Source organism: Perissodus microlepis, chromosome 8, assembly GCF_051167445.1.
Source record: "Perissodus microlepis isolate ML-2025 ecotype Zambia chromosome 8, ASM5116744v1, whole genome shotgun sequence".
Taxonomy (NCBI): Eukaryota; Metazoa; Chordata; class Actinopteri; order Cichliformes; family Cichlidae; genus Perissodus; species Perissodus microlepis.
In genome coordinates, this window is record NC_140468.1 from 13,231,816 (window position 1) to 13,256,702 (window position 24,887).

Genomic DNA, 24,887 nt, shown 5'->3' on the forward strand with positions numbered 1-24,887 from the left:
ATCCTACAGAGGAAGATGATCTTTAGAGGACCTGCAACCTCTGAGGCTTTTTAAGAACACATTTGCTTGTTCTAATTGATGTGTGGTTTTCTTTGTAATGATGTCATCTTGTTTTCTTGGTTGTCCTGAGGTTTTAATCCTGTTTGATGTTTATTACGAGGTTTGGAGCAGTAGCTGCTAACTGCAATTTAACACTTCTTTATAGAATTATTAAAATAAATTGTTGCATTGTTTCCCAGATATCTGGTGAACTTGGGTGTTTACACAAAAGTTGAATTCTTTACAAAGGACCTGTTACAAAGAATTAGAGAATTGCAAATTGTCTCTGTTTATTGCAAGAAATCAGATCAAACAAAATATTGTAACTGTTCTAAATAGAAGCAGCTTTCACAGTTTACTCTATAGTAAATGGCTTTTTGTTATTCTTAAAAATTATTATACTTCTTTATTGAACACCACCATAAGAAGTCACACACAATTTCTGGTGATGTCAATAAGAAATATAACTGCATCTTTAAATGTTCCATAATTATGATGAACCACATTTTTGGTACAGTGACCACAAATCAAAATGAGACCCAAACAGTTTCAGTCCACTGTTTGGCTTCTTCAGAGGGGAAAGGCCCCAAACCAAAAATTGCAGTCTCTTTGCAGGTGATCCCACCTCTTGTTGATAGAAATCAGCTGCAGCAGCACCAGTGGGCAGAAGAACCTCAGGAATTTTTACAGGCACCCCCTTTAGTCAGTTCATTTGGTATTCCATTTCCTACAGGACACGGAAGAGTGTTTAAAGGGGTTACAACTGCATGAGTTACAATTTACTTACAGTTTACTAAATCCCACGTGAAAGGCTCTTTCACATGGGATTTTTTTTCACTGGTGGTTTTGTTTTATTCACCAAAAATAAGATAACATGCCAAAGACCACCCTGTAAAAAAAACTGTAGAAATCACATGTCCTGACTAGTTAATCTTTGAGTATTTGCTACCTCGCTTTCGACGGTCTCATCAATAAAATATGAATCATAGAAAAGACATGATAGATGAAATAATATGATATTAAGAACAAAATGTATTGTCCCTTGATAATCCTATTTAATCTGATCAGCATTTAGCATTTGACAAGGAAGTTGCTGATGAATGTAAACCTTGAGTTAAAGGACCTCTAGTGGTCAATCCCTGTACAGGTAAACGCTGCATTTGTGTTAATGACCAGTAAGAGCTTTAAATTTGTTTTTAAAACCAGAGCGACCCATAAAAATAGATCCAAGACTTAAAAATAAAGTATAAAATAAACTAATCAGGAAAAAAAAGGAGAAGACTAAAACACTGGCTTCCAATCACCAATATCACTTAAGTGCGCACAGTGCCACGGCCACTCAGCACAGTCACATTTGAAACAACAATAATCTGTTAAAAGCTACATAAATTATAACCCACTAAGTTTTAGCAGTTACCCTGGTATAGAAAAATGAAACAAACACACACCATTATTTATTGATTTTTTTTTTTTTATTAAGTAATGTTTTTTCAGTTGAAGCCATTTAAAGTCTATTTAATAATGCTGTGTTAGAACAGGCACTTTAAAGCTCTTTGTACTGTAAGGTTAAAACCCCACAGTATTAGAGAGAAAACCCCAGCAATCAAACGATCCCCTATGAGCAAGCACTAAGGCGACGGTGGGAAGGAAAAACTCCCTTTTAATAGGAAGAAACCTTCAGCAGAACCAGACTCAGGGAGGGGCAGCCTTCTGCTGTGACTGGCTGGGGGCATAATTGTGATGTAATTTTATGCTAAGGATACTGAATTTCATGTTTGTTTGTTAGAATTAGTGAATTACCATGATGACTATTTTAAGTATGATTATAAGTGCAAGTGCACCAATTACTGAAGTCATCCAAGAAATTATATCTAACCATCTTCTGATTGTAGGAATCAGGCCTGAATTAGCTCTATGGGGAAAGCTACGCTGAATAATTGCTGAAAGATGATTGAACAATGAGGTAAATGGTGCTCCACAAATATTAAGGATGTGCCTGGTGACAAAAATGACTCCTTGGCCCGCAAGCACAACTGGAGCTGTAATAAGGGAATTAAAACCTGAAAGATTTCTGTGAAGTCTGGAAACAGCAGGGTCTCCGTCCTCTCTTTGAAGAGTTCCTTGGACAATATTTGGTTCATTCTCTTCAGATCTGTTATCTGAAGCTGCAGGGAGACCAACATTGAATAAATCAATGCTGTAACTCTCACTGGTGGGAGAATCTTCATGTCCAAAGTTGTTTATAGAAACAGTGGTTTTAGGAACCTTAGCTGTTTCAGAGGTCACACTAGTGGGTGTGGTAACTGAGCTAAATGGTGCTCGACCAATATTAAGCAGGTGCCTAGAGATAAAAGCTTCTCTAAGGCCCACAGGCACATCTGGAACTCTACAAGAGGAATAGAGATTTGGAATATTTGAGGTAAATGGTGCTCGACCAATATTAAGCAGGTGCCTGGTGATGAAAGCTTCTCTAAGGCCCACAGGCACATCTGGAACTCTACAAGAGGAATAGAGATTTGGAATATTTGAGGTAAATGGTGCTCGACCAATATTAAGGAGGTGCCTGGTGATGAAAGCTTCTCTAAGGCCCACAGGCACATCTGGAACTCTACAAGAGGAATAGAGATTTGGAATATTTGAGGTAGATGGTGCTCGACCAATATTAAGGAGGTGCCTGGTGATGAAAGCTTCTCTAAGGCCCACAGGCACATCTGGAACTCTACAAGAGGAATAGAGATTTGGAATATTTGAGGTAGATGGTGCTCGACCAATATTAAGGAGGTGCCTGGTGATGAAAGCTTCTCTAAGGCCCACAGGCACATCTGGAACTCTACAAGAGGAATAGAGATTTGGAGCATTTGCTTGAACTCTGGAAGAAATAGTTTCTTCTTCCTTTGTTTGAAGACTGCCTGGGACAACATTTTGTTCATTATCTTCGGGTCCGTTATCTGAAGGTTCAGGAAGAATGGCATTTAATAAATCAGTGTTGTAACTCTCGCTGGCTGAAGACTTTTCATCTTCAGCGTTGTTCATATTAACACTGGTTGTAGGAATCTTAGTTGTTTCACTGGAGGGTGACTGTTCGTATTCAAAGTTGTTTACAGAAACACTCCGTGAAGGAACCTCAGTTGTTTCAGGGGTGGGTGACTTTTCCGTTTCACTAGTGGGTGAGGTAAATGGTGCTCGACCAATATTAAAAATGTGCCTGGTGACAAAAATGACTCCTCGCCCAACAGACTCAACTGGAGCTGTAATAATGGAAGACAGAGCTGAAAGATTTGTTTGAACTCTGGAAAAAAACGTTTCTTTCTCCTCTCTTTGAAAACTTCCTTGGTCAGCGTTTTGTTCATTCTCTTCAGATTTGTTCATATCTGAAGGTTTGGGGAGGATGCCATTGAATAAATCAGTGCTGTAATTCTCACTGGTGGGAGACTCTTCATGTTCAAAGTTGTTTATACTGGTTTTAGGAGCCTCATCTATTTCAGAGGTGGTTGCCTGTTCATTTTCATAGGCGTTTACAGAAACACTGGTTTTAGGAACCTCAGACTGTTCATCTCTAGAAATAGATATCGGTAAGAAGAACCCATCAGGCTCTAAATAATATCTGTCAAGCACCTCAAAGCCGTCAGTATCTGAAGAATTTGTACGACTGAACACTGAGCGCCACATATTTGTAAACAGGGGAGATAGGGTTCAGTAGAGATAAACTATATGCTCTAACCTTTAGACGATTGTTAGAAGACTATAGAATCAGCGTTAATTTTGTTAAAATGTGCTTTCAACACTAGGTGTAGTAGAGTGCCTTACCTTGGGGGTATATATGAGCTCGCGTTCTGACGCGCGCTCTTATATACCCCCACGGCACGTGTGACGTCAAGGCACACGTGACGTGACCTCACAGTACACTTACTCTTTGAAATTCATTCGGTCACAAAACGTCTTGAATCTTCACGTTCATTAAGCTGCCCTTATTATTAACCTGCTGTTGTCGGGGAATGGCAACCCAGACAGGAAAAGACCCGGGGTGTATCCGCCCTTGAGATTACGGCCCCACTGTATTACTCGCACCCAGCGTCCAACCCGCCTAGCGACGGAGCGCCATCAAACAGCGGGCCCACGACGATCAACAAACGACGCTTTTTAAAATTTATTTATTTGTTTGTTTTCAAATTTTACAGCTTGCTCTCACATAGAAAGCTCAGGACTGGACGGCAGCGCTTGTCTAAAGAGCCATCCTGTTAACGTGGAGTGAAATTATACTGATCGGAGGTATTAAAGGTAACTGCTTTGTGTTTTTATTTCAGGAATGTAAGATTGCGGGAAGCCAAGTTAGCGTATAAGACATCAGCTACTAGATATTAGCTAAATAAATAACGGAGGACTTTACGGTATGGTGCTGTAACCGTGTGTTAATTTACTTGTTTGCGTGCACTGTACAGTTACATTCAGTTCTGTACATTATGCGCTACCGTTGCCTTTTAAGTATTTTGTTTTTTCTTAATTTACGACCCGACCGTCAACTTGGCGGATGGGGCTGTGAGCACACATGGCCTGTATTTTTGGCAGAGCAATTTTGTTTTAGCCCACTGACATTTTTACACGTGTGTTAGCAGAGATATGAAAATGCACAGGAAAATCTGACGTGCATGGCAAACTTAACCTTTCCTAAGGTTCCAATTAGTGGAAACAGAAGTCCAGAAAAATCTTTCCTGTCTCTCACGATGACTTTGCAGAGTTCCAGGAGAAATGCTAAAGCAAGGTAATTTATGTAAAGTCAAAATCATGCTCTCTCTCTCTCTCCCTCTTGCGCTACACACATGCATAAAGTATTAAAAGTCAGTTTACTTGACTAATACATTAAGCCTCCAAGACATCACTTTGACCATAAATCAGCTATCTGAACCTGCAAAGACTGCACACACACAGCAGTAAAGATTGATGCCTAGCTCCATTCTGTAAAGGATGCCTTAATCTGCCTCGTTTGCAAATGGTACAGCAAGTTCAAAAGATTGTCTTTAGTTTAATTTCTCAGTTTACAGTTGAAGTAACTAATATATTTTTCTTCTTCTGTTTTTTTTTTTAACCTTGTAGCTGTTATGAAGAAGCCCAGTTTTCCACATGTTGCAAGTGTCTAGTCAGATGCTGATGTTGGATGTGTGGAGCAGTGTGGCTGTTAACTGCAGATCATGGTCTGAAATGCAGAGAAGAATGTAATTGTAAGGTACACGAGGTTAAGAGTCTCCATGCTGTTCTGACTCTCTTTAAAGAGATGTAAATGTGTTATTCATGTAACATTGTTTCAATAGGAATAGGCAAATGTGTTACTAGAAAGCTACAGAGGCTGCAAAGGTTGCATTTCATATCATCACCACAGCAGTTGATTTAATTGATTTGGTTATCCTACAGAGGAAGATGATCTTTAGAGGACCTGCAACCTCTGAGGCTTTTTAAGAACACATTTGCTTGTTCTAATTGATGTGTGGTTTTCTTTGTAATGATGTCATCTTGTTTTCTTGGTTGTCCTGAGGTTTTAATCCTGTTTGATGTTTATTACGAGGTTTGGAGCAGTAGCTGCTAACTGCAATTTAACACTTCTTTATATAATTATTAAAATAAATTGTTGCATTGTTTCCCAGATATCTGGTGAACTTGGGTGTTTACACAAAAGTTGAATTCTTTACAAAGGACCTGTTACAAAGAATTAGAGAATTGCAAATTGTCTCTGTTTATTGCAAGAAATCAGATCAAACAAAATATTGTAACTGTTCTAAATAGAAGCAGCTTTCACAGTTTACTCTATAGTAAATGGCTTTTTGTTATTCTTAAAAATTATTATACTTCTTTATTGAACACCACCATAAGAAGTCACACACAATTTCTGGTGATGTCAATAAGAAATATAACTGCATCTTTAAATGTTCCATAATTATGATGAACCACATTTTTGGTACAGTGACCACAAATCAAAATGAGACCCAAACAGTTTCAGTCCACTGTTTGGCTTCTTCAGAGGGGAAAGGCCCCAAACCAAAAATTGCAGTCTCTTTGCAGGTGATCCCACCTCTTGTTGATAGAAATCAGCTGCAGCAGCACCAGTGGGCAGAAGAACCTCAGGAATTTTTACAGGCACCCCCTTTAGTCAGTTCATTTGGTATTCCATTTCCTACAGGACACGGAAGAGTGTTTAAAGGGGTTACAACTGCATGAGTTACAATTTACTTACAGTTTACTAAATCCCACGTGAAAGGCTCTTTCACATGGGATTTTTTTTCACTGGTGGTTTTGTTTTATTCACCAAAAATAAGATAACATGCCAAAGACCACCCTGTAAAAAAAACTGTAGAAATGTAGAAATCACATGTCCTGACTAGTTAATCTTTGAGTATTTGCTACCTCGCTTTCGACGGTCTCATCAATAAAATATGAATCATAGAAAAGACATGATAGATGAAATAATATGATATTAAGAACAAAATGTATTGTCCCTTGATAATCCTATTTAATCTGATCAGCATTTAGCATTTGACAAGGAAGTTGCTGATGAATGTAAACCTTGAGTTAAAGGACCTCTAGTGGTCAATCCCTGTACAGGTAAACGCTGCATTTGTGTTAATGACCAGTAAGAGCTTTAAATTTGTTTTTAAAACCAGAGCGACCCATAAAAATAGATCCAAGACTTAAAAATAAAGTATAAAATAAACTAATCAGGAAAAAAAAGGAGAAGACTAAAACACTGGCTTCCAATCACCAATATCACTTAAGTGCGCACAGTGCCACGGCCACTCAGCACAGTCACATTTGAAACAACAATAATCTGTTAAAAGCTACATAAATTATAACCCACTAAGTTTTAGCAGTTACCCTGGTATAGAAAAATGAAACAAACACACACCATTATTTATTGATTTTTTTTTTTTTATTAAGTAATGTTTTTTCAGTTGAAGCCATTTAAAGTCTATTTAATAATGCTGTGTTAGAACAGGCACTTTAAAGCTCTTTGTACTGTAAGGTTAAAACCCCACAGTATTAGAGAGAAAACCCCAGCAATCAAACGATCCCCTATGAGCAAGCACTAAGGCGACGGTGGGAAGGAAAAACTCCCTTTTAATAGGAAGAAACCTTCAGCAGAACCAGACTCAGGGAGGGGCAGCCTTCTGCTGTGACTGGCTGGGGGCATAATTGTGATGTAATTTTATGCTAAGGATACTGAATTTCATGTTTGTTTGTTAGAATTAGTGAATTACCATGATGACTATTTTAAGTATGATTATAAGTGCAAGTGCACCAATTACTGAAGTCATCCAAGAAATTATATCTAACCATCTTCTGATTGTAGGAATCAGGCCTGAATTAGCTCTATGGGGAAAGCTACGCTGAATAATTGCTGAAAGATGATTGAACAATGAGGTAAATGGTGCTCCACAAATATTAAGGATGTGCCTGGTGACAAAAATGACTCCTTGGCCCGCAAGCACAACTGGAGCTGTAATAAGGGAATTAAAACCTGAAAGATTTCTGTGAAGTCTGGAAACAGCAGGGTCTCCGTCCTCTCTTTGAAGAGTTCCTTGGACAATATTTGGTTCATTCTCTTCAGATCTGTTATCTGAAGCTGCAGGGAGACCAACATTGAATAAATCAATGCTGTAACTCTCACTGGTGGGAGAATCTTCATGTCCAAAGTTGTTTATAGAAACAGTGGTTTTAGGAACCTTAGCTGTTTCAGAGGTCACACTAGTGGGTGTGGTAACTGAGCTAAATGGTGCTCGACCAATATTAAGCAGGTGCCTAGAGATAAAAGCTTCTCTAAGGCCCACAGGCACATCTGGAACTCTACAAGAGGAATAGAGATTTGGAATATTTGAGGTAAATGGTGCTCGACCAATATTAAGCAGGTGCCTGGTGATGAAAGCTTCTCTAAGGCCCACAGGCACATCTGGAACTCTACAAGAGGAATAGAGATTTGGAATATTTGAGGTAAATGGTGCTCGACCAATATTAAGGAGGTGCCTGGTGATGAAAGCTTCTCTAAGGCCCACAGGCACATCTGGAACTCTACAAGAGGAATAGAGATTTGGAATATTTGAGGTAGATGGTGCTCGACCAATATTAAGGAGGTGCCTGGTGATGAAAGCTTCTCTAAGGCCCACAGGCACATCTGGAACTCTACAAGAGGAATAGAGATTTGGAATATTTGAGGTAGATGGTGCTCGACCAATATTAAGGAGGTGCCTGGTGATGAAAGCTTCTCTAAGGCCCACAGGCACATCTGGAACTCTACAAGAGGAATAGAGATTTGGAGCATTTGCTTGAACTCTGGAAGAAATAGTTTCTTCTTCCTTTGTTTGAAGACTGCCTGGGACAACATTTTGTTCATTATCTTCGGGTCCGTTATCTGAAGGTTCAGGAAGAATGGCATTTAATAAATCAGTGTTGTAACTCTCGCTGGCTGAAGACTTTTCATCTTCAGCGTTGTTCATATTAACACTGGTTGTAGGAATCTTAGTTGTTTCACTGGAGGGTGACTGTTCGTATTCAAAGTTGTTTACAGAAACACTCCGTGAAGGAACCTCAGTTGTTTCAGGGGTGGGTGACTTTTCCGTTTCACTAGTGGGTGAGGTAAATGGTGCTCGACCAATATTAAAAATGTGCCTGGTGACAAAAATGACTCCTCGCCCAACAGACTCAACTGGAGCTGTAATAATGGAAGACAGAGCTGAAAGATTTGTTTGAACTCTGGAAAAAAAAGTTTCTTTCTCCTCTCTTTGAAAACTTCCTTGGTCAGCGTTTTGTTCATTCTCTTCAGATTTGTTCATATCTGAAGGTTTGGGGAGGACGCCATTGAATAAATCAGTGCTGTAATTCTCACTGGTGGGAGACTCTTCATGTTCAAAGTTGTTTATACTGGTTTTAGGAGCCTCATCTATTTCAGAGGTGGTTGCCTGTTCATTTTCATAGGCGTTTACAGAAACACTGGTTTTAGGAACCTCAGACTGTTCATCTCTAGAAATAGATATCGGTAAGAAGAACCCATCAGGCTCTAAATAATATCTGTCAAGCACCTCAAAGCCGTCAGTATCTGAAGAATTTGTACGACTGAACACTGAGCGCCACATATTTGTAAACAGGGGAGATAGGGTTCAGTAGAGATAAACTATATGCTCTAATCTTTAGACGATTGTTAGAAGACTATAGAATCAGCGTTAATTTTGTTAAAATGTGCTTTCAACACTAGGTGTAGTAGAGTGCCTTACCTTGGGGGTATATATGAGCTCGCGTTCTGACGCGCGCTCTTATATACCCCCACGGCACGTGTGACGTCAAGGCACACGTGACGTGACCTCACAGTACACTTACTCTTTGAAATTCATTCGGTCACAAAACGTCTTGAATCTTCACGTTCATTAAGCTGCCCTTATTATTAACCTGCTGTTGTCGGGGAATGGCAACCCAGACAGGAAAAGACCCGGGGTGTATCCGCCCTTGAGATTACGGCCCCACTGTATTACTCGCACCCAGCGTCCAACCCGCCTAGCGACGGAGCGCCATCAAACAGCGGGCCCACGACGATCAACAAACGACGCTTTTTAAAATTTATTTATTTGTTTGTTTTCAAATTTTACAGCTTGCTCTCACATAGAAAGCTCAGGACTGGACGGCAGCGCTTGTCTAAAGAGCCATCCTGTTAACGTGGAGTGAAATTATACTGATCGGAGGTATTAAAGGTAACTGCTTTGTGTTTTTATTTCAGGAATGTAAGATTGCGGGAAGCCAAGTTAGCGTATAAGACATCAGCTACTAGATATTAGCTAAATAAATAACTGAGGACTTTACGGTATGGTGCTGTAACCGTGTGTTAATTTACTTGTTTGCGTGCACTGTACAGTTACATTCAGTTCTGTACATTATGCGCTACCGTTGCCTTTTAAGTATTTTGTTTTTTCTTAATTTACGACCCGACCGTCAACTTGGCGGATGGGGCTGTGAGCACACATGGCCTGTATTTTTGGCAGAGCAATTTTGTTTTAGCCCACTGACATTTTTACACGTGTGTTAGCAGAGATATGAAAATGCACAGGAAAATCTGACGTGCATGGCAAACTTAACCTTTCCTAAGGTTCCAATTAGTGGAAACAGAAGTCCAGAAAAATCTTTCCTGTCTCTCACGATGACTTTGCAGAGTTCCAGGAGAAATGCTAAAGCAAGGTAATTTATGTAAAGTCAAAATCACGCTCTCTCTCTCTCCCTCTTGCGCTACACACATGCATAAAGTATTAAAAGTCAGTTTACTTGACTAATACATTAAGCCTCCAAGACATCACTTTGACCATAAATCAGCTATCTGAACCTGCAAAGACTGCACACACACAGCAGTAAAGATTGATGCCTAGCTCCATTCTGTAAAGGATGCCTTAATCTGCCTCGTTTGCAAATGGTACAGCAAGTTCAAAAGATTGTCTTTAGTTTAATTTCTTAGTTTACAGTTGAAGTAACTAATATATTTTTCTTCTTCTGTTTTTTTTTTAACCTTGTAGCTGTTATGAAGAAGCCCAGTTTTCCACATGTTGCAAGTCTCTAGTCGGATGCTGATGTTGGATGTGTGGAGCAGTGTGGCTGTTAACTGCAGCTCATGGTCTGAAATGCAGAGAAGAATGTAATTGTAAGGTACACGAGGTTAAGAGTCTCCATGCTGTTCTGACTCTCTTTAAAGAGATGTAAATGTGTTATTCATGTAACATTGTTTCAATAGGAATAGGCAAATGTGTTACTAGAAAGCTACAGAGGCTGCAAAGGTTGCATTTCATATCACCACCACAGCAGTTGATTTAATTGATTTGGTTATCCTACAGAGGAAGATGATCTTTAGAGGACCTGCAACCTCTGAGGCTTTTTAAGAACACATTTGCTTGTTCTAATTGATGTGTGGTTTTCTTTGTAATGATGTCATCTTGTTTTTTTGGTTGTCCTGAGGTTTTAATCCTGTTTGATGTTTATTACGAGGTTTGGAGCAGTAGCTGCTAACTGCAATTTAACACTTCTTTATAGAATTATTAAAATAAATTGTTGCATTGTTTCCCAGATATCTGGTGAACTTGGGTGTTTACACAAAAGTTGAATTCTTTACAAAGGACCTGTTACAAAGACTTAGAGAATTGCAAATTGTCTCTGTTTATTGCAAGAAATCAGATCAAACAAAACATTGTAACTGTTCTAAATAGAAGCAGCTTTCACAGTTTACTCTATAGTAAATGGCTTTTTGTTATTCTTAAAAATTATTATACTTCTTTATTGAACACCACCATAAGAAGTCACACACAATTTCTGGTGATGTCAATAAGAAATATAACTGCATCTTTAAATGTTCCATAATTATGATGAACCACATTTTTGGTACAGTGACCACAAATCAAAATGAGACCCAAACAGTTTCAGTCCACTGTTTGGCTTCTTCAGAGGGGAAAGGTCCCAAACCAAAAATTGCAGTCTCTTTGCAGGTGATCCCACCTCTTGTTGATAGAAATCAGCTGCAGCAGCACCAGTGGGCAGAAGAACCTCAGGAATTTTTACAGGCACCCCCTTTAGTCAGTTCATTTGGTATTCCATTTCCTACAGGACACGGAAGAGTGTTTAAAGGGGTTACAACTGCATGAGTTACAATTTACTTACAGTTTACTAAATCCCACGTGAAAGGCTCTTTCACATGGGATTTTTTTTCACTGGTGGTTTTGTTTTATTCACCAAAAATAAGATAACATGCCAAAGACCACCCTGTAAAAAAAACTGTAGAAATGTAGAAATCACATGTCCTGACTAGTTAATCTTTGAGTATTTGCTACCTCGCTTTCGACGGTCTCATCAATAAAATATGAATCATAGAAAAGACATGATAGATGAAATAATATGATATTAAGAACAAAATGTATTGTCCCTTGATAATCCTATTTAATCTGATCAGCATTTAGCATTTGACAAGGAAGTTGCTGATGAATGTAAACCTTGAGTTAAAGGACCTCTAGTGGTCAATCCCTGTACAGGTAAACGCTGCATTTGTGTTAATGACCAGTAAGAGCTTTAAATTTGTTTTTAAAACCAGAGCGACCCATAAAAATAGATCCAAGACTTAAAAATAAAGTATAAAATAAACTAATCAGGAAAAAAAAGGAGAAGACTAAAACACTGGCTTCCAATCACCAATATCACTTAAGTGCGCACAGTGCCACGGCCACTCAGCACAGTCACATTTGAAACAACAATAATCTGTTAAAAGCTACATAAATTATAACCCACTAAGTTTTAGCAGTTACCCTGGTATAGAAAAATGAAACAAACACACACCATTATTTATTGATTTTTTTTTTTTTTATTAAGTAATGTTTTTTCAGTTGAAGCCATTTAAAGTCTATTTAATAATGCTGTGTTAGAACAGGCACTTTAAAGCTCTTTGTACTGTAAGGTTAAAACCCCACAGTATTAGAGAGAAAACCCCAGCAATCAAACGATCCCCTATGAGCAAGCACTAAGGCGACGGTGGGAAGGAAAAACTCCCTTTTAATAGGAAGAAACCTTCAGCAGAACCAGACTCAGGGAGGAGCAGCCTTCTGCTGTGACTGGCTGGGGGCATAATTGTGATGTAATTTTATGCTAAGGAAACTGAATTTTAAGAGAAAAATGATGCAACAGCATGTGCTGTTTGTTTGTTAAGTTAGTGATTTACGATGTAGTGTATGAAAAATGGTATAAAAGTAAAAATTACAATTACAAAAATCACACATATTATTGTACCTATTATACAAATTGGACTTAAAAAATCTTCTGATTGTTTGATTCAGGGCTGAAATTCCTGTCTGGGCAAGGGAAAACACATATTGAACAATTGCTGTGAACAGATTGTTCAATAAGGTAAATGGTGCTAGACAAATATTAAGGATGGGCCTGATGAGAAAAATTACTCCTTGGCCCGCAGACACAACTAGATCTCTAATAAAGGGATAAAAGGCTGAAAGATTTCTGTGAACTCTGGAAAGAACAGTTTCTTCATCCTCTCTTTGACGACTTCCTTGGACAATATTTTGTTCATTCTCTTCAGATCTGTTATCTGAAGAGTCAGGAAGGCCAACATTGGTGGGTGAGGTAAAAGGCACTCGAAAAATATTAAAGATGTGCCTGTTCACAAAAAATATTCTTCGGGCCACAGACACAACTGGCATTCTAATGAAGGAATAAAAACCTGAAAGGTTTGTGTAAATTCTGGAAACAATAGTTTCTTCGTCCTGTCCTTGAAGAATTCCTTGGGCAACATTTTGTTCATTGTCTTCAGATCTGTTATCTGAAGAGTCAGGAAGGCCAACATTGAATAAATCAATGCTGTAACTCGCATTGGTGGGAGACACTTCATGTCCACAGTTGTTTATAGAAACACTTGTTGTAGGAACCTCAGTTATTTCAGAGGTGGGTAAGGTAAAAGGCACTCGACCATTATTAAGGACGTGCCTGCTGACAAAATGTATTCTTCGGCCCACAGACACAGCTGGAGCAATGCTGTAAATCTCATTACTCGAAGACTCTTCACGTTCAAAATTAATTAGAGAAACACTGGTTGTAGCAACCTCAGTTGTTTCAAAAGTGGGTGAACGTTCAGTTTCACTAGTGGTTAAGGCAAATAGTGCTTGACCAAAATTAACGAGTTGCCTGGTGACATAAAATGTTGCTTGGCCCACAGAGTCAACTGGAGCTGTAATAACAGAAACAAGAGCTGAAAGATATGTTTGAAGTTGGGAAAAACTAGCTTCTTCTTGCTCTCTTTGGACACTGTCTGGTACAACATCTTCAGATCCATTAATATCGGAAGATTCAGGAATGTCACCATTGAATAAGTTAGTGCTATAACTATCACTAGCTGGAAACTCGTCATCTTCAGTGTTGTTCATATAAACACTGGTTGTAGGAGTCTCATCTGTTTTAAAGGTGGGTAAACGTTCAGTTTCTCTAGTGGGTGAAGGAAATGGGGCAAATGGTGCTCGACCAATATTAAAGAGGTGCCTGGTGATGGTGATAAAGGCTTCTCTAAGGCCCACAGGCACATCTGGAACTCTAAAAGAGGAATAGAGATTTGGAACATTTGTTTGAACTCCAAAAGAAATAGTTTCTTCTTCCTCTGTTTGAAGACTGCCTGGGACAACATTTTGTTCATTATCTTCAGGTCCGTTATCTGAAGGATCAGGAAGGACGGCACTGAATAAGTCAGTGCTGCTGTAACTTTCAGTGGTGGGAGACTCTTCAGGTTCATAGTTGCTTGTAGAAACACTGGTTGTAGGAACCTGATCTGTTTCAGAGGTGTGTGCATTTTCATCAGTGTTTACAGAAACACTAGTTGTAGGAATCTCAGATGTTTCAGAGGGGTGTGATTGTTCATCTCTGGAATTAGGTATCAGTAAGAACCCATCAGGGTCCAAATAACATTCGTCAAGCACCTCAAAGCCGTCAGTATCTGAAGAATTTGTACGACTGAACACTGAGCGCCACATATTTGTAAACAGAGGAGATAGGGTTCAGTAGAGATAAACTATATGCTCTAACCTTTAGACGATTGTTAGAAGACTATAGAATCAGCGTTAATTTTGTTAAAATGTGCTTTCAACACTAGGTGTAGTAGAGTGCCTTACCTTGGGGGTATATATGAGCTCGCGTTCTGACGCGCGCTCATATATACCCCCACGGCACGTGTGACGTCAAGGCACACGTGACGTGACGTCACAGTACACTTACTCTTTGAAATTCATTCGGTCACAAAACGTCTTGAATCTTCACGTTCATTAAGCTGCCCTTATTATTAACCTGCTGTTGTCGGGGAATGGCAACCCAGACAGGAAAAGACCCGGGGTGTATCCGCCCTTGAGATTACGGGCCCCACTGTATTACTCGCACCCAGCGTCCAACCCGCCTAGCGACGGAGCGCCATCAAACAGCGGGCCCACGACGATCAACAAACGACGCTTTTTTTATTTATTTATTTTTTGTTTTCAAATTTTACAGCTTGCTCTCACATAGAAAGCTCAGGACTGGACGGCAGCGCTTGTCTAAACCCAGCCAACATTTATTTGTGGGGCCCATATGGTTTGGAAATGGGCTGAAAAATGGGCCCCATATAGGATTGTCCGCAGGTTCCGTAATGGCCCCATGTTAAATGCCCATATAGGTGTTATGTATAGGAACTATATGGGCCCCAACTGGGCAAAGTACACAGAAACCCCCCCGGGCCCCATCTTTCAAGTTTTTTGTGGGTACCATGTGGGCACCACAAAGACTAAAAAGTGGGTTTTAAGTGGGATTGTCCGCGGGTTCCATAATGGCCCCATTTTATAAGCCCATCTCGGTGTTATATTGGTAAAATCTGGGAACTAAATGGGCCCCATCTAGGCAAAGTACATAGAAACCCACCCGGGCCCCATCTTTCAAGTTTTTTGTGGGTACAACATGAGCTAAAAAGTTGGAATGGCATTATCAGTGGGTTCTGTAGTTGCATCTTACTTCTAGTTTGAATTGGCTAATTTCTGGCACTGGGTGGGCCCCATGTAGCAAAACAGTGACAAAATCAATTTATCAGACGGCCAATACGACACCAAATATATTAAAGCTGACCGCAAGCAAAAACAAGTTTGTAAATAAAACCATTTCAAAAATCACGAAGGTACACAAAACAACATTTTTCACATTTATTTTGTCCAACAACTGTGACTTTACGTAACTGTATTCCAAAGTGCGTAAACTTTTAAAAATTACACAGCCTTTGTACGTGCTATGGAGTTTTTACGTGTTTTGGGGTTTGTACGTGCTTTGTCTCTAGCAGGCACCATAAATATAGTTTTATTTATTCACTCCACATAAAATATAATAAATAAATCATATAATACAAAAACCAACTATTTACATTTCAAATTTTAACCATTTAAATTTTCAGCTTTTTCCTTTTAACCCTTAGATGCAACCCGTTGTTTTTCTTCAAAATCTTTAAAATGAAAAGTTGCAATATATTCATATTCCAGGTACTCCTCATAAAATATGTTTGTAACATGAAGCCATTTCGATTTTTATTTATTTTTTCATTAATTAAAAAAAAAAAAAAAAAATGCAGTTTTTGTATCACTACCCCACTCTTCCACAAGTGGGGTCGAAAATGACCCCAAGCAGTTCCTATGGAATCTTCTATGAAACTTTCATTGTTAGCAACAAATAAAGAGGGTCTCGTACATTTACGAGCATTTAATTTCCTGGATTTAATGGTTTAAAAGTTTAATAGGTCTTTGAACTTGATAATAAAATTGAGTCCATTATTAGCAAAAAGAATAAAAACAGAGCAAAAAAAAATGCTTAATAAATAATAATTGTTTTAAACTTAAGCTTTGTAATTGTAGCAGATTTCATTATGTCTGTGATTTTTTATTTAGCCCCACAGTAGTAAAAGCCATAAATGGGAGTTAGATTTATTACTAGTATTTTACACAGCATTCAGCTATAGTAACATGTTCTGCATCTTCCTACTTCACCGAACAGCTGCACTGTCTTAATAAATTAATAACCAAACATTTCTCAGTAACCAATAACTAGATGGAACAGCACAGTATCTAAGAGAGAGATCAGACAGTGTTTGAGCTAAAGAAGCTGTGTGCTTCTTTTGGGGGCTTTTTGCATCCGATCCACCACCGTTTTCCTATAGTACAACGCATATCTGGTAACATTACCGTAAACGTGACCAGTAGGTTCAGGTTCAGATCAGAAAACCGTTTCAGCTGCAGGCATCTACTGCTGTAATTTAAACAATCACCTCATACGCCTCATGTTTTACACCCCTATACGGTGAGCTTGCTACACTGCACATGAATATCACGTGACATGGCATGACTAGCTCATGTTCAAACATTTAAGATACTGTTCAGCCATTTTGTTTACTGGGTAGTGCATAATGGCCGAGTTACCTGATTGGGAATCCAGTAAAGCCAAAAAAAGAATAATTTTTTTTAAGATAAGATAAGATACCTTTATTAGTCCCACAAGGGGAAATTTCATGTTAATTAATTACAAATACCTTATAGGAAAACCTAAGAAAAGGTTGCAGAAGTACAGAAAAAAACTGCCGTGTACGTTACAGTATGTAAATTCAAAAACTGTAGAGAGAGAATGGCGGAATGAAAACAGAATAAGAAAAGATGAACTTTATTGAGTAGAATATAGGCAGTAAGAGTTTAGTAATTAACTTTTAATTATGTTTGCCAAAGACAATGACAGTAAATTAACCCAGTTCTACCTGCTAGCTAAAGATGTTATGCTTCTCCCCCTGAGGGACTAGTAAAAGCGCTATACAAATACAGGTCATTTACCATTTATACCGTTTAGGACAACTATAGAAAGTTACTAAAATAATCATTGATGAAAACTTATCAAACTTTCAGTATTTAGCTTTGTCATAGTTTTCGATTCTTTGGTATCCTTTTGTCCTCCACATTCTCAAACACCAGGGAGACAAAAAGGCCACAACTGACGAAAGACCGCGAAGACTAGACGCTAGGCGGTGCAATCTGCTCCTCCCTCTTTTTAAACGAGCCAATAGGAGCTGCTCACATTAAAAACAACTTTATTTAAAAAGTAATTTTACACCCGATACAAACATTTTAAAAGTCAAACAATACACAAGTTTAAAAAGGAAAAAAAATTTTTTTAGAGTTTTTTTTAAGCATAGGGATGGTTAATATGTTTAGAAAATTAATATATAATATTTGTCAAATAATTGTCACCCAAATCAACATCACAATAAAAATATAATTAATAAAATATATAATAATGATGATAAGAATAATAATAATAACAACAGAAACAGTTTACCTAAAAGCTCGAAGTGTGACTGCTTGAAAGACCCCATTCCCCCTCCTACAGCCTGAGTGTCGTCACGATCTTTCTTGTCTATTGGAGTATTGGGCATGACAATTGTTCTTTCGTATTAAACTGAACTCCAGGTTTTTAAAGATGTTAAATTGAATAACCTTGACATTATTGGTATTTTGGATATTAGTGATAAGTCTGGCACCAGGGCAATCTTCTGCTGTGCTGTGCAAGTTGACTATTGTTTCCTGTGAAATATCAACTGGCATTTCCGTGTTGCGGTCAACTGTGTTAGAGGTCTGTGCAAGTTCAGGAGCTGTCTCTGTCTCCATTGAGGCCACTGTTGTTGTGCTAGTGACAGCAGTGTCCTGGCAAAACCTCATTTCTGCACCTGCCGACAGTGAGCATAGGGCAATGACATTATCTACAAAATTACACAGCCTTTGTACGTGCTATGGAGTTTTTACGTGTTTTGGAATTTTTACGTGTTTTGTCTCTAGCAGGCACCATAAATATACTTTTATTTATTCACTCCACATAAAATATAATAATACAAAAACCAACTATTTACATTTCAACTTTTAACTATTTAAATTTTCAGCTTTTTCCTTTTAACCCTTAGATGCACACGTGGGGTCAAAAATGACCCCACGGGTTGTTTTTCTTCAAAATCTTTAAAATGAAAAGTTGTAATATATTCATATTCCAGGTATTCTTCATAAAATATGTTTGTAACATGAAGCCATTTCTATTTTTATTTATTTTTTCATTAATTAAAAAAAAATGCAGTTTTTGTATCACTACCCCACTCTTCCACAAGTGGGGTCGAAAATGACCCCAAGCAGTTCCTATGGAATCTTCTATGAAACTTTCATTGTTAGCAACAAATAAAGAAGGTCTCGTACATTTACGAGCATTTAATTTCCTGGATTTAACGGTTTAAAAGTTTAATAGGTCTTTGAACTCGATAATAAAATCGAGTCCATTATTAGCAAAAAGAATAAAAAAAAGAGCAAAAAAATGCTTAATAAATAATAATTGTTTTAAACTTAAGCTTTGTAATTGTAGCAGATTTCATTATGTCTGTAATTTTTTATTTAGCCCCACAGTAGTAAAAGCCATAAATGGGAGTTAGATTTATTACTAGTATTTTACACAGCATTCAGCTATAGTAACATGTTTTGCATTTTCCTACTTCACCGAACAGCTGCACTGTCTTAATAAATTAATAACCAAACATTTCTCAGTAACCAATAACTAGATGGAACAGCACAGTATCTAAGAGAGAGATCAGACAGTGTTTGAGCTAAAGAAGCTGTGTGCTTCTTTTGGGGGCTTTTTGCATCCGATCCACCACCGTTTTCCTATAGTACAACGCATATCTGGTAACATTACCGTAAACGTGACCAGTAGGTTCAGGTTCAGATCAGAAAACCGTTTCAGCTGCAGGCATCTACTGCTGTAATTTAAACAATCACCTCATACGCCTCATGTTTTACACCCCTATACGGTGAGCTTGCTACACTGCACATGAATATCACGTGACATGGCATGACTAGCTCATGTTCAAACATTTAAGATACTGTTCAGCCATTTTGTTTACTGGGTAGTGCATAATGGCCGAGTAACCTCAGTGGGAATCCAGTAAAGCCAAAAAAAGAATAATTTTTTTAAAGATAAGATAAGATACCTTTATTAGTCCCACAAGGGGAAATTTCATGTTAATTAATTACAAATACCTTATAGGAAAACCTAAGAAAAGGTTGCAGAAGTACAGAAAAAAACTGCCGTGTACGTTACAGTATGTAAATTCAAAAACTGTAGAGAGAGAATGGCGGAATGAAAACAGAATAAGAAAAGATGAACTTTATTTATCAATACATGATAAGAATAAGAATAATAACAACAGAAACAGTTTACCTAAAAGCTCTTCTAACATTAGACTGCTTTTGAAAAGTTTCAATAGTGTCAATACACCAAAAGGACAAGGGAGTTACACAGTTGAAGTGTGACTGCTTGAAAGACCCCATTCCATCTCCTTTCTACTATTTGAAAGAAAATATAAATTATTTCTGGTTATATAATTTGAGGGCACAAGTTTGAAGAGTAACATTTTAACAGATCGGTAATATACTTCAGGAGCTTTACTGGATCTGATTAAACAAAACTTCCAACTTCCATGTACTGTCTTTTCTCTAATACAGTAGAGTGTATCTGATCTACTAAAAATCCTCAACCGCACGTTTGCTCAAGTAAATAGTCTTAATTGTTTGAACAACCAGTAATCCTTAATTTGCAAATGCCAAATCTGGATTTTGTCTGTGTAATTCACTTTTATCTTAGGTTTTTTATTTGTATTTTTTGCTTTTCTTTTTTTCTACTCTTGTGTCTGTTTTAATCACTTATTATTGCTGCTGTGACAAGTGAATTTACCTAAGAAGAATCATGAAGTCCTTATTTGATCTTATCTGAGCCTCACCATGCAGCCTACCATGCAGAGTACTGAAAGTTCAAATTAAGTACTTAAAATGAAATCTAAAATTAAAAAGTAACCAGTTTCAAACCAGTTATTTGGAATAGTGTGCGGAGTGTTTTGAGTAACATTGAACGTTCAAAAACACCAAAGTTCCTATAGTCTCACTTGACAGCTGGGTTGTAGTGTCTGATAACACATAACATCTTGAGGTCTCAACGTGGACTTTGAGTACATTCGCTAGCCAAGGCTAAATACCGAGAGGGTCAAAAATGAAGGGTAAAGAACATCTGACTGTACGTAAGGATAGCAAAAGTGATAGACTGAGGTTGTGCCAAATATGTTAAAGTTAGGGTGATTTGTTAGAGAATGGTACCCCATGGGTGCCGTCTGCAGGTTATAAAAGAGAGTTATGTTCATACTTTCTTTTGAGATTCTTTTTACAATTTGACTTTCAGAACTCCCTGGGTTGTGTGCAATCTGTGATGGGCTTGTTTGGAATGAATCCTCCTTTATTCAAATAACACTTTCTCTGGCTCTTCACAGAAGAAGAATCCTCACATAAGCATGTGCTACCATTTTGAACCAATGTACACATTTACCATCACTGACCCAACTAGGACCTACATTGGATGCCCACCCATATGGCTTTAATGTGAGAAACCCAAGTGGGTCCCATATATACTAAACAATCTTGAGCCCACATAAAATATGTGCCCATATTAACTTAACATAAACCGTATGGGGCCCACATAGACATTTTTCAGGGTCTGACTTGCATTTGCCCATGTGCGACCCATATAGTTTGACCAGGTGGGCCCCACCTGTGTCATCAGTACTAAAAAATATATTGATTACCTCAGTTTGCCCCATATGGGGCCCACATAGACATGTTTTCAGGGTCTGACTTGTATTTGCCCATGTGTCACCCATATAGTTTGACCAGGTGTTCCCCACCTGTGTCATCGATACTAAAACATATATTGATTACCTCACTTTGCCCCACCTGGGGCACACAACAACAGCCTATCCTTAAATGACTGTGTTTGCCCATGTCTATCCCAGGTGGAAAACCCAAGTGGGTCCTACATGTGTTTCCCATTTTGGACCAAGTTAAGTGTTTCCCATGTTTGACCCAGCTAGGACCTACTAAAAGTGCCCACTTGGGATTGCCCATATGGGTTTAATGTGAAAAACCCAAGTAGGCCCCATACAAAAAGCCCAGTTTGAGCCCATGCCCACATGGTACCCATCCAGACCAAGCAAAAACCAGGTGGGGCCCATATATACATGTTGGCTGGGTTTATATGGTGCTGTAACCAGTGTTAAGTTACTTGTTTAGCTAAATAAATAACGGAAGTCGCTGCCGTTAAGCGACAAAGTCGCTTTTTTCTAAAAAGCGACAAATCTGGTGATTTTTTCTGGTGTTATTGGAGTCTTATTACGACTTTTTTGACGTGAAAGCACGTATCGCTCTTACAAGCAGCGGGAGCTGCCGTGGGCACCTCGCCCGTGCCAAAGCACTCACAGGCGGCGGTCCTAACGCAGCAGTCGACCCCAGCTGCTGTCAGAGCAGGAGATGTTTACACCTACGCGTCCAAACTGCAAATTAATTGCGCATGAGCGAAGCCGCTGCTCCCGCACTGACTATAACGCAGGTCGGGAGAAGCGGTAGTTGTACATTGCTTTGTTTAAAATAAATCAATGCACTAAAATACACCATTCCAATCATCTGTTCAACCTGAGCCTGTCGCTGGGGAAAGTTCCACAGCTGTGGAAGACCTCCTGTGTGGTACCAGTACCAAAGACCTCCCATCCCAAGGACCTCAGCAGCTTCAGGTAGGTAGCCCTGACATCACATCTGATGAAGACCCTCCAGAGGCTGCTTCTAAGCCATCTGCACCCCCGGTGAGGTCTTCATTGGATCCGCTGCAGTTTGCTTACCAGCCTGGCATTGGGGTGGAGGACGCCATCATCTACCTCCTGCACCGAGCTCTGACTTACCTGGAGAAGCCTGGAAGCACTGTAAGGATCGTGTTCTTTGATTTCTCCAGTGCTTTCAACACCAGCCAGCCACGACTTCTGAGGGACAAGCTGGAGCTATGGGGAGTGGACTACCACATGTCCCAGTGGATACTGGACTACCTCACAGAACACCCACAGTATGTGAGGACACAGGGCTGTGTCTCTGATACGCTGGTCTGCAGTATGAGGGCCCCACAGGGAACTGTGCTGGCCACTTACAGAAGTTCTCTGACGACTGCCATAGCTGGCCTCATCACAGGTGAGGACGACTCAGAGTACAGACAGTAGACTCTGGACTTTGCGGACTGGTGCCAGCAGAACCACCTGCTGATCAATGCCGGGAAAACCAAGGAGTTGGTGGTGGACTTCCGGAGACGCAGACCCACCACACTGACACCGGTGAACATCCAGGGAGTGGACATTGAGATAGTGGACTCGTATAGGTACCTGGGTGTTCACCTGAATAATAAACTAGACTGGAGCCACAACACTGATGCTCTCTACAGGAAGGGACAGAGCAGACTCTACCTGCTGAGGCGGCTGAGGTCATTTGGAGTCCAGGTAGCGCTTTTAAAGACCTTCTATGACTCTGTGGTGGCATCTGTCATTTTTTTACAGTGTTGTATGTTGGAGCAGCAGTTTATCGGCAGCTGAGAGGAAGAGGTTGGATAAACTCATTAGGAAGACCAGCTCTATTCTGGGACCCAGTGCAGTTTGTGGGAGACAGAAGGACTCTGGCCAAAATAACATCTCTGATGGACAGAGTCTCCCACCCCATGCATGTAAATGTTGCTGAACTGCAGAGCTCCTTCAGTGACAGACTGCTACATCCTAGATGCATGAAGGAGCGTTTCCGCAGATCCTTCCTCCCTGCAGCTGTCAGACTGTACAATCAAAACTGCTCCCAACAAACATAGAGTTTTACATCAGCGCTGTAACTTGCACTATTTTATCAACCCATTCACACTATAAGCAGGGTTTGCCTCTTATCTGTATTTAATTTTATTTAATTTAATAACGGTACAGTACTCTGTTTTTGGTAGCCCTTGTCCTTGATGTAAATATGTAAAAATTGTGTATGTTTCTGTTCTGTGTCTTGTGTACTGTTTGTTTGTATATGTGTCTTTCTTGCTGCTGTTACACCCAAATTTCCCCTTGTGGGAAAATTAAAGGATTATTCTATTCTATTCTATTGCTAACTTAGAAATCGGATGTCCTCGCAGAGCCTTACCTCCATCTTCTACATCCAATTTCGACTGAAGCTGTCTGGTGATGCTTGCTATGTCCATTTTTGATTAATGTAATTTGTTAATAACGTTATGGTTAAAAATGTTCGTCTTTTACTCTTACTTTTTTGTGGATCACAAGGTTTAAAACTCTTTAAAAGACACACACAGACACGTAAACAAAAACGTAACTCTGCCAGAGTGCATATTTCGGGTCACTTTTCCCAGTCACAAGTCCGGATAAAGGAGGAGGGTTGGAATTGTGACATTAAAAAAAACAATAATTGCTAAAAGAAATTTAATGTGTGGTTTTACTAAATATATACTAAATGGTTTTAGGGTGTTTTTACTGACTTTATGTCTCTTCCATGATGTTATTTCTCTCTCCTACAGGGTCCTTTATAATTGCATGACCAATTATGCAAATTAGGCGATGACGTCATCTAGCGACTTTGTCCTCCAGCTTCACTGTTTATATTATGCTAACATAGCTGTGTCGCTAGCGGTCACGTAGCACATCATTATATACCAACTTGCCAAACTTCAGTAACCCCACAAACCTCACTGCTGTTTACGTTCCTGTACGACGTTGGGCACTGGAACCAGCAGGAGGCAGACACCTGACATTGGGGTGTCATCCCAGGGTCCTTTTTTTTGTATATTTTTTGTGTAACATATCTGACATACATAAGTACGTTAGACTGAAAGATGCAGAATCCTGACAGTCAGAAAATGCTGTTTTATGCTAAAGCACATATAAGAAATTTTTGAAAATCATGGACTTTTTCACAGTTTTCTGAAACTATTTTACAGTATGTAGGTGTGCCCCCCCCCCCTCCCCCATGTGACTGTTTCGGGGACTGAAACAGTGGTGGCTGTTTGGAAGAATCTAAAATATAAAACACTTTTTTGTTTACTACATAGTTCTATATGTGTTCATTCATAGTTTGATGCCTTAAGTGAGAATCTACAATGTAAATAGCCATGAAAATAAAGAAAAACATTAAATGAGGTGTGGTCAAACTTTTGACTGGTAGTATATATGTCCACAAACCCTCACACTCCCGTGTTTTATGTAAGAAATATAACTTGCAGATTGATTTTCTTTGTTGTGCAATCACAACCACGGACTCTATAGCATTATCCAGGCAGTGGTGCTACATTTAAAGCAAAAACAGATAAATAAAATATAAGTTGTTTTTTTTTTTTTTAGTTGGTATTTCCAGGTTTATTACGTCATGATTTAGTCAAAC

The 24,887-nt window shown here is 39.0% G+C and overlaps 1 protein-coding gene across 2 annotated transcripts; it reads left to right on the forward strand.

Annotated features, from left to right (window-relative positions):
- Positions 1-4,226: 4,226 nt before the first annotated feature.
- Positions 4,227-24,657, forward strand: LOC146381556 (uncharacterized). Of its 2 annotated transcripts, none has more exons than XM_084937626.1 (4): positions 4,227-4,317; positions 5,131-5,260; positions 10,572-10,701; positions 22,130-24,657. In XM_084937626.1, the coding sequence occupies exons 3-4, from the start codon at positions 10,633-10,635 to the stop codon at positions 22,694-22,696; spliced, it is 636 nt and encodes a 211-aa protein (XP_084793752.1). In that variant the 5' UTR covers positions 4,227-4,317; positions 5,131-5,260; positions 10,572-10,632; the 3' UTR covers positions 22,697-24,657. The 2 variants fall into 2 exon arrangements, with proteins under 2 accessions (XP_084793752.1, XP_084793753.1); XM_084937627.1 differs by having other exon boundaries at positions 5,131-5,255.
- The last annotated feature ends 230 nt before the right edge of the window (positions 24,658-24,887 follow it).